Below are 10,232 nucleotides of genomic sequence, written 5' to 3'. Positions count from 1 at the left end.
GAATTCAATAAACTCAACACTCCCGTAAGAAACCCATTTGGTTTTCATGTCAAAAACTAAAACTGTAAGTTTACGAAAATCAAATCTTTAAGGCCTGAAAGAATCACAGATTATCTCATAATTTGTGTACCATGAAAAATAGGCTAGCAATTTCATTCAGTTTGCTGTGAACCCTGTTGTAAACTGTGAGACTGAAGTGAGACAGAAAACCCACTACATCTGGAGTTTGCCCTAATAGGTGTTCTGACTCCCTGTCATACATCTGTTATTTCTAATGCAAACTTTTATCAGCTGCAGCCACAGCTTCTCATGCTTTTTTTTCCTTTTCATTACCTGATGCTATCTCTGCTATTCTGAGCTGCTCTACTGAAGAATGTCCTTATATTTTAGGAGACAATTGTCATCCCATAAGGTCTAATTTCATCATAAAGTGGCTGAACTCTTTAAAGTGTCATGACAAGAGGTTCTTAAATACTTGCAGGGGTTCCCTTTTATGTTCTTCTTTTTTAAAAAACTCTTTAAAATAATGATGACACCAGAAGTAGTCAAAATAATTCAGTATTAGTCTCAGAGAAATTCTACAAAGAAGTCAAGATAGCTTTTCCCTCCTCCTATTTTTACATAGGCAAGAACTGTATTTGTCCCTGTGGCAGAGTATGAAGATAACTCATGTTGAGCTACTTATTCACCGTGATATCAAAATCCTTCCCAGATTTCCTAGTTCTTGCAATGACACAAGTCCTCCAGTTCTGTTTTCTTAGTCCCCGCATTCACTTATTCTCTTTCGTCTCTATTGAAACCAATAAGTTCTGGTTGATCTTTTTGGAACATACTCTTTACTGAGGTTTGAGATTATAGAAAAAAAAGATGGCTTATTAGGATTTTGAGAATTAAATAAACATATAATGTTTACCTTTTTTTCACTGGGTCAAGTACCTGAAATATCTCATGTTGAGTTTCAATGTCCTAAGTCTGTGAAACAGAATGAAAACACAAATTATTTATATTATTAAGTTCCAAAAGACTGACAAAAAAGTATCATCAGGCAGCCACTTCATGGCTTGTTCAAAGTGTGTGCACGAGGTTAGGACAGGAGAAGCTTGGTCAGGGTTCGATAACTAGTGAGTGAAGAGTTAACTTGTAAAGGCGACTTTTTTTCTTTTCTTTCTTTCTTTCTTCCTCACCTCCCTGACCACCCTCCCCCACTGAGACCCCCCACCCCCAAAAAGCAGAAGGCAAGCTAGGCGTTCTGTATTTGGCCTGATTTTCAAAAGCTCAGAAAACCTGGCAGCTTGTGCTCGCTTTGCAAGCTGTTGGGTGCTCAGCATTATAAAAAATATTGACGTTAAATTCCTTTTCATGAAAGTAGTAGCATAACATTAGACTACATTATTTTCATCTACAGTTTTGAAGTGTTTTAGCAGCTACAATGAGGCTTTCATTATGTAAATAGTTATGTAGGATGCTGAACAGCAACAATGGAGAAGTGATGCTTTTAAAAATTATTAGGTTTTATGCCAATTAGACTGATAATGACCCTTTAATAAACTTAAGCCCATGGTAGTTGCTAAGCCAGCTAATGCTGAGTACTAAATCACACACTGAATGGTTAGGAAGGGGCATGACGCAGCTTTACAAATATTGACAGCACAAGTATTTCAGAGCAGGGGCTTGGTAATGAATTTGGTTAATTAAAAAAATTACTACCCGTTTCCCTTAAAAGTCCTGTGATCTTTCCCTTTCTCTTATCTTCACAGCATTCTACTGGACTGGAAAACACAACAGATAATATTTTAATGGGCTTGGCAAAAATCTTGTTCAATAAGGTCAGCAGGTTCTGGTGACAAAATTGTCTAAAGTTGCAGTGGTTGAATTAAGTTGTCATGTATCAGTTTCTGGTCAGAAAAAGAGCACAACATGTTTCTACTGGGATGAAAAATGCTCATATTTTTGCTTTCATGACTTCTGTCTTTAGCAATGCTGTGAAAATGTTCTCCTCATGTTTTGGGTATTTTTCTGCACAGAAAATAGTATGTAACCATTTTGATTCATGAGGGAATATTATAGTTAGAAAGAAAAAAACCACTACCTCAAACAGTTCCAAATAAACATGATAATCACAACGCCAGAAGGAACACATGTAAGCAAGCTGCTCAAGATCAAATTCCTTATGCTGTGTTGTTCAGCAAATACTTACAAACCTGGACACAAACATAACATATTGACAAGGGACCTTACTTCCTGCTCAATATGGCTTGTTTATTTTTAGTCTGGGAACCTGGACGTCCATGCTTTCTCAGTAGTATGAATTGCCACTGCTCTGTTTTTCCAGTGTTGGGGCTTCTGAAAAGACAGATTGGCATAAAATGCTAAAAGCTTGTGAAGTAGTGGTCTACCTATTGAACCAATGAAAGCATTAATATAGCAGCCAGCATTATAATGTTTATGAACACAAAAAGAACATTACCCATCAAAACATTAACATGACTTCTTTCCAAATGACAGTTTGCTGTCTCTAGGCAACAATAACAGTGCTCCTATTTTACATCTGAGGGTCATATAGTTTTCTAGGCTGAACATCAGCAAAGTGCCGTTGAGGGCTACGTACAGCTCCAGCACGATTTTCTGTCAAAACCTCTACTGTACCTGTGATATTCCTTGTTATTCACCTTTTTCAAATGTCTTTAAGAACTTCCATCAAGAGCAACAACAGAAATTTTGGTAAGCCTTTTGATCTAATAATGTTAATTAGTCACTGAAGTAGGTCTACATGGGAAAATTGTGCATAATCATAAAAAGAACAAGAGAAAGAAAGTTCTGGCAGGAATTGTGATGTACTGATCTTTCAAACTCATTTGATAAGCTATTATTATTTTCTTTACATAGTAACAGTATCACTCTGATGTGTTTTTCTCCTACTATACATCCAGCAACAGCACATTAATTAATTGCATGAAAGATGCATGAATGCAATTCATACAATTTCATTGCATGAAAGATATCTTTGCCTGTGTTTCAGCACAAAAATTACAGAATAAGACCTAGTGAAGTTCCACTTAACTAATAGTTTTGCAATGTGCACTGGTGTTTATAGGTATTGGCAGGCATAGCCTTACAGAATCAGGCTCTTAGGTGGCCAAAGCTGTGTTGAGTCCTGAAGATGCTCATTCTCTCCTAAGACAGGCATATGATGGGATGGGCTCTGTACCCAGAGGGATCTCTGCTGGAGAAGACTTCTCTTTATTATTACATTAGTGATTAATTTCTAAAGTGCAGTCACTCAAAATAGAGAGGTTCAAGTAATCACCTAAAGCTGTGGTTTCAGACTGCTGAGATCTCCAAAGGGCTTTCGTCCCTGCTCCTAGCTAGTGTTTTCCCCCAACCCTTAAACTGGCTCTGATGCTCCAAAAAACGTGTGAGCTGATTTAACTCATTAACACAGAAGAAAACCGACTCATTCTTTTTGCTGTTTTTTTTTTCCTATCAGCTTGGTGTGTTGAACCAGGTCACTGGCAGGGACTGAACATCAGAGGGATGTAAGGGGAAGGAACACACAGCAAGGAATGTGGCAGGAGGAAACAAGGGAGGACAGAAAGTGGTTGTTAAACACTGTCAGAATGAGGAAAATGCTAATCCATTATTTAGTACAGATCCTAAAGTAATTAAGCTTTAACAAATGCTCTTGTGTTTCTGGAAGGCATCCCTGCCCTTTTTTGTTCTTGGATGTTTCTTTTATGTATATTACTAAGCAAGTCTACCAGTTTTAAAGACTAAACTAAATGGATAAGAAACAATACCCTAACTTTCTGCAGTAGCCTTCTGTGTTTTTCTGGACTTTATCTAAAGCAGTGTTACACCCCTCCAATTCTTCTTCTGAGTTTGAAAGTCTCCTGAAATCAGAATTATCCAACAGGGTTCCATATCTCCCATGTCACCTGGATAAATCTCATTACATATCCTTTAATCCCAATCCCTGGGATGAATACCACACACAGATGTTTTGCAATAAGCAGTTATGAATGAGAGTCATGTGGCAGCCTGCTCAATATACAGCTTAGTCACAGATATGAGGCAAAACCTGCCTGCCTTGCTTGTATGTACCATTTATAGACCCCAAGAAAATGATGCTTATGGCTATCAGAAAAAAATGAAATCAATCCCGCTGACTGGCATGGTGAGTATTTTAATACAAACAAGGATATTTTTAGCAAATGAAGTAGAAAGGCTCAGATTTTAGGCAAATTTTTCTCAGGCTGCTAGTCCTCAGAGCTGCCGGCCCCATGTCACACTGGCACCCTGCTGGCCAGACCAGAGGAGGTGGGGCAAGAAAGCATGAGGGGCTGGGAAGTACCAAAAGGCCCTGGATTCTTGGTGTCAACCAGAAGATTTAACTAGCTAACTTTGGAGTTCATTTAACATTTTCATTCTAAAGTTTTCATTAATAATTTGTTTTTTTAAATCCAGCACTGGGAAATGCGCCCATGTGGATTTATTACTCACATATGAACAAACTCAATCCCAAAGGTAAAGTTATAAGAACAAACATAACAGAGGATACATTAAGGAAAAAATACTTCAAAACTCACCCCTCCCTGCATACTTTCACCAACCCTCTGCTACCAGTCCTTGTACTGTACAAAAGAGACTTTTCATCCAACTCACTACAGAAGCCCTCCTGTAACCAATATAGTCCTGGAAATACAATGGCATCAGTGGTGGAACTTCCTGCTTGGTTCCTCAGCACTGAACAGAACAGGGGAAGAAATTTCAAGCTGTGGATAAACATTAAAAGTCAACACCATCCTCACAGACCTTTCCATCCACCCATGTGGGCTGGGTGAGTGGAAAGTCTCTCTGGACTTCATCTTCCTGAAGTACAGAACCCAGCAGCTTTGCTTTAACTCTAGGTGAGTGGGACTAGGTGGAACTGTTGCAATTTGCACAGGCACCTGTTCTCCGTATAACCCCTCCAGGGACAAACGCCTCCAGGGAAGGGCAGAGCACATGAAGGGATCTGTGGCAGCTTCCCTCATCACAAGTGCACTCATGACAGCTTACCTGACTACGTCATGTTTCAAACTCTCATCTCTGAAAATAGATCTAAAACTCAAAATCATGCAATTTGTTGACCAGCCCAGTTATATGAAATGCCTATCTGCATATTTTGAGATGTGTTACAGGGGTCACTTCAATTTTACACACTCTTAGCACAGAGCCCTGGTACTAGATTCCCCTTTTACTGTTGTTTATTTAATGTATTTATGTCACAAACAGGAAGCAACTATTTATAAGAACTGTTATTGTTGGCTAAAATTCATCCTCAAGCTTTCTAAAAGTAATACACCCACCAAAGTTTGTTTTGTTTATCTACAGGAAATATCTTGAGTAATATTATGGCAATCACAGGCACCAAAGAAATAAACACCAAGCAAATAAGGACAAAAAGCCTGATGTTTCAACCCATTATTTTCAGCAAAATAAGTAAATACAGATTTCAGGAAAATTAAACGTCTCATTGCCCTTCGGTGAAAGTGGTTTGTTAAATCTGGGGCTACGTTTGCCCGTGGGCTTAGAAGTAGGCAACGGGGCAGTCTGGTGCTGACAGCACAGCACCATTGTGATGGCTTGTCTGCGTGTGTGAGAGGAGAACACAGCTCCTGAACACTGAACTGGGTAACTGCACAGTACGGCTGACACCAGTGTACCTGGGCACGATAATTCTTGTGCTTCAAGCTGGTGCCCTCCTCCTCCTCCTCCCCCTGACCCTGCTTACTCAGCTGTACTACAGAAGCTGACAGCTAGAAAGCCTGGCTTCCTTCTTTTAGAGCAAAACCACCACCTTCTGGACAATCTGGGTTAAGCTATAAGGAAAATTAATACTGTTGCTCTGCACTGTTCATTTGGACTGTACCTCTATAGACTATTGATTTGTTAATTACTATTCTGACTGACTCAATCCTAAAGCTCTTTCAAATAGAGCCTGTTAAACTCTAGCAATTCTTTCCCAGTGGCATTCAGGACAGAGATGAAAATAGCCAAGAAAAAGTCATAGCATACCTTAATACCTAGTATTAGCTGGTGTGCAACAAGACCACAGGAGTCTGTGCTGTCAGAAGTTTGGCTGCTGTGGAAGATGAGCATTGTTTTGTTTAATTTCCAGATTTGGTGATTGCAAACAGTATTTTGCAGCACTCATTCCAACCGTTATCATGTGTCTTCTGTAGTAACCCTAGCTGTAGAGTTGCATATGTGTTTTCCACATGCCTGTCTTCCAGATCCACATTTTGCTTTTACAGACCTACAGCTAACCTGCAAAAGGTGGGCATCATCATCTTAGAGAAAGCTTGGTTATTGAAAGAGATGGGATCTGTCCAGATGGCACCTCCTGCTTCTACCTAGGTTTCTTTTTGTGCTCCCTCCCCTCCTAAATCCTCTCACAGAACATCATCCCCTTTATTCCCAGGAAGCCTTCTCCTAGTTCTCTGATGATACAACCAGTGTCTGGTGTCTCTTTTTTATTTCCTTGCAGTTCAGCACCAATTGTGCAGCTCAGCTCTTGAATTCTATATTCTGGGCACCTAAAGTTTGATGAGATAGATCCTTATCTATGTTATTATGTATTATGTTATTATGTATTATATAAACTTATTAATGTTTTCCCAAAAAAGAAAGGTACAAAGTTTTTAGTCCCTAATAAATGGCCATAGAGCCACAGCTGTTCATAACACATAAATGTCCCCCTCTCACAAATCACATGCACAATTGACTTGCCGTCACTCACAGTCAGCACTGGTACAGGAAGAGCTGATCACGTTTAATAGGGGTATCGTTTGGTCAGCATACAGATTCTTGGACTGCTATCAGTTACCCTGAACTTAGCCCCTTCGACTAAATGGAATCAGACTAGAGTCTTCCATAGTTAATGAAATTAGGTTTACACAAACCCAAACAATATACCTTATATTATGGCTAGATTGCTCTGCAAAATGTAAGGCTGAAAAAAAGCCTATTGATTTAAGTGATATAACAGACCAATTTAAGTGATATAACAGTTTCATTTCTCCTCAGGAAGGCCATCCGGGGAAGATACTGAGTTCTGCTTCCGATGAACTGGCTGATGTGAATAAGCTGTAAATAATATGGTCAAGTTTGTATTCATAAACCAATATTCATTTTAATGCATAAATAAGCTTGTAATTGTATAGCGACAAAGGGGTTAAAATGTCTGAAAGATCATATAGACTGTTCTGACAAGAAAGTTGCAAATCTCTGCAAGGGGAGCTGTCCTCCTTATCTGCAAAGCAAGCTGCCCTACCAAGGAGATAACGGGACAGCTGGATGTCCTTGAGTAAAACTACAAGGGGTATTGTAAAAACCCTGGGAAAGATTTCTACAAGTCTGCCAACTCATCACTTTTGAGACCTAAGGTGAAAAGTACACCATGAGGAAGACCTACGGCCTTCCTCCCATAGACCACTGCCCACATTCTAAAGACCCCGGCCCACAATTTTTGGAAGAATCTGCGCAAGCGTGAAAGACTGATAAGCTAATTAACATACGAAGCGAGGGTAGGCGGGTTCAGGTAATGAATATGTATAGGTGTTAATGGAATATTCATTGTTTCATTATATAAATATAAGATAATCTGCCCCTCTGGGTGTGTACGATTGGTGGAAGGATCCCCCGTACGCCCGGCGCCGACAATAAAGAATACTTAATCACTAAGAAATTCTGAAGACGTTCTTTGAAACAGGCTGTTAAAGTTTGGGTATATGATTTGTATGCAGTTTTTCAAGGAGTGTTAAAGGAGTGTGACTATTAAAAGTCTAATTTCAGTAACATTACTAATATTTACTCTGGCACTCTTTATGAAGTGAAAAAAACATATAATAAAGTATGGCATATCTGAATAGTTCTAAGATACCTGGAATCTCAGTCTAACACATCAGAATTCAGGACCCTGGAGTTCACTCTGGCTTGCTGTTTCACTACCTTCTTGTGTTCCATCAGGCACAGATAGTAACAAGAAACACCACAATTTTAGTTTACTGCTTAAAGAACACCATTATCAAATCTATTTATTTATCAAATCAAATTTATTCTTGCTATAAACCTATAGCGTATTATGTTTTGTTACAGTAGGAGGAACTGAGGCAGGAGAAAAGGCCTAGGGGGTACTTTCCTTACCTCCCTGTTGTGAACACAGTAGTTCAAAAGAGCACCACAGAAATGCTGTCCTATTGACCGCAAGTCTTTCACATTGAAATGGGTGCTTTGCAGCCTGCAGCATCAATATGAGCAAGACAGAAATGAAAATGTCAGTCATCCTGCTGACTGCTAGGTATCTGTGATACTTCAGGATGGTGGCTGACTGCAGACTTACATATCTTTCACTGCCAGATGCTAGACAGGTCTATAACTGCTGGAGTTTTATACAGATGATATTACATATTATTATTCTGCCTATATGAACAAATCTATCCCCTCAGAAGCGGTTAACTATAATGCATAGTTAATGGATAACTCATTACAAAATTTCCTAAAAATACAATTGGCTTTAGTCACTGTTTTTAATTTGCCATCCACTAATGTTGTTTCATGATACATATGAAATAATACTAGCGTTGGCCTGAAAGGTTGCTAGGTGAATGCCTTAGTTTTCTGTTTTTTCCAACTTCTATCTTAAATCATCACTACTTTCTACCCAATAAGACAGAACACCAACAAGGGGATTGTAGCTCAAGCCACCATTTTCCATGAAAAAACAAAAGTAAAGGTCTTGTTTGATGATTCCTACTAAATAGCTATAGGGAATTGTCTCCCCCAACTTAAAGCCACAGACAGAGGCTTCCAAAGTGTAGCTGTTGTTGATGTTAATCTTCCACACTACCACTTGGCCTGGCTGCCTTTGTTCTTTCGTACTCTGAAACGGCAGTCTGGGAATGAAAACTTAAAAGACACAACATTAGCCTTTGAAGTCTGGAATGTATAGGAAATAGGAAGATGCAATAATTTCATTTTAACCCTGCAGGTTTTTTTAAATCTTATCCACCAGGTAAGCAATTGTGAGTTTTCACTCTACTTGAATATTGCACAGCATAGCTCACAGCATACTGTTATTACTGGTATAATGGAGATGTAGGTGAAATAATAGCCCTTAGGTTAAAAGCTTATTTTACTTTAAGAATTTCTGAGATATATGCAAATAATTTTTTATGTGGCTGTACTTACTGTTTCTAAACAACCCTATACAGACAGCTGACCAGCTGAGTTACCAGAAATCCTGTTATATACCAACATCCATATTTACTAAAAAGTTGGAATAGGTCTTCTTTCATGAGTTAATAGACCAACAGTTTGATGCAACCAATCTGGAGCTCACAACCACCTCATTACTGATATTACTGATATATATACTGAAATCCGAGGAAAACAGCATTAGCTGCAAGTATGCAATGACATCTAGTAGGTTAGTTTGTGTGCTGTTTTATTCCTGAGCCTTTGAAACCTTTTTTCAAAGGCTCAAAAGAAGCTTACTGCAGTCAGATTTTGCTGGTAAATGACATATTTTAAAAGCAGTCATTTCCTACTGAACTTTTTTTCCCCTAATTGAAATAGCTTACACAAACATAGTGATTTTGACAGAATTTTCAACAGAAGTTTTCAAAAGGATTCAATCCAGAGGAAACATTTTTCTTCTTTAGCTTCTTGTTTGCTTACTTGTTTGTTTTTAATTCTACAATGTTTTAAAGCTGCCTTTAATATAAGAGTACACAATGTTTAGTGTTCATTTTTGCCATTATTAAAGCAATGCTACTTTGATATTTCATATTTTTTTCATTATTGAAAAAAAAAGTTTTTTAAAAATGCTAACTTTATGTCCCAGTTCAGCATGATACATTTGGAGTGCTGGAATTTCAAAGGAGTTAACATTTCATATTCCTATCATTTCTAGTTTTAGCCAATTGAAGATTATTTTACCGGCTGAAGTGTGGTCTTTTAATAAATGTGATACCTTAACAAAAAATTAGGTAACTCGGATGGTGCTTGATTTTTTAGGTAAGTTTCTAGCCAAATATTTGCTTACCTTATCTGGGCAGCTCTTGCTCAGCAAGAGTGGGAAGACACATGGATGCACATATAGTGCTTCTGCTTGCTGCTTTCTCTCACAACCACATGTGAAGCTATAGTAGCTGAATATCATGCTGAAGGTCAGTAGCACTTGAGCAGAC

The 10,232-nt window shown here is 38.5% G+C and overlaps 1 protein-coding gene across 1 annotated transcript; it reads right to left on the bottom strand.

Moving 5' to 3' along the window:
* Positions 1–820: 820 nt before the first annotated feature.
* Positions 821–9,757, bottom strand: AGBL3 (AGBL carboxypeptidase 3). Its single transcript, XM_040596972.1, is given in 8 exon segments — positions 821–974; positions 1,949–1,993; positions 5,800–5,818; positions 6,058–6,124; positions 7,925–7,995; positions 8,179–8,281; positions 8,829–8,901; positions 8,904–9,757. Coding segments are annotated over 8 exon segments (558 nt in total). The 5' UTR covers positions 9,019–9,757; the 3' UTR covers positions 821–909.
* Positions 9,758–10,232: the final 475 nt, after the last annotated feature.

This window comes from Falco naumanni, chromosome 5, assembly GCF_017639655.2.
Source record: "Falco naumanni isolate bFalNau1 chromosome 5, bFalNau1.pat, whole genome shotgun sequence".
Lineage (NCBI taxonomy): Eukaryota > Metazoa > Chordata > Aves > Falconiformes > Falconidae > Falco > Falco naumanni.
The sequence above is the reverse complement of the archived record's forward strand: the minus strand, read 5'-3'. Positions and strand labels throughout refer to the sequence as shown.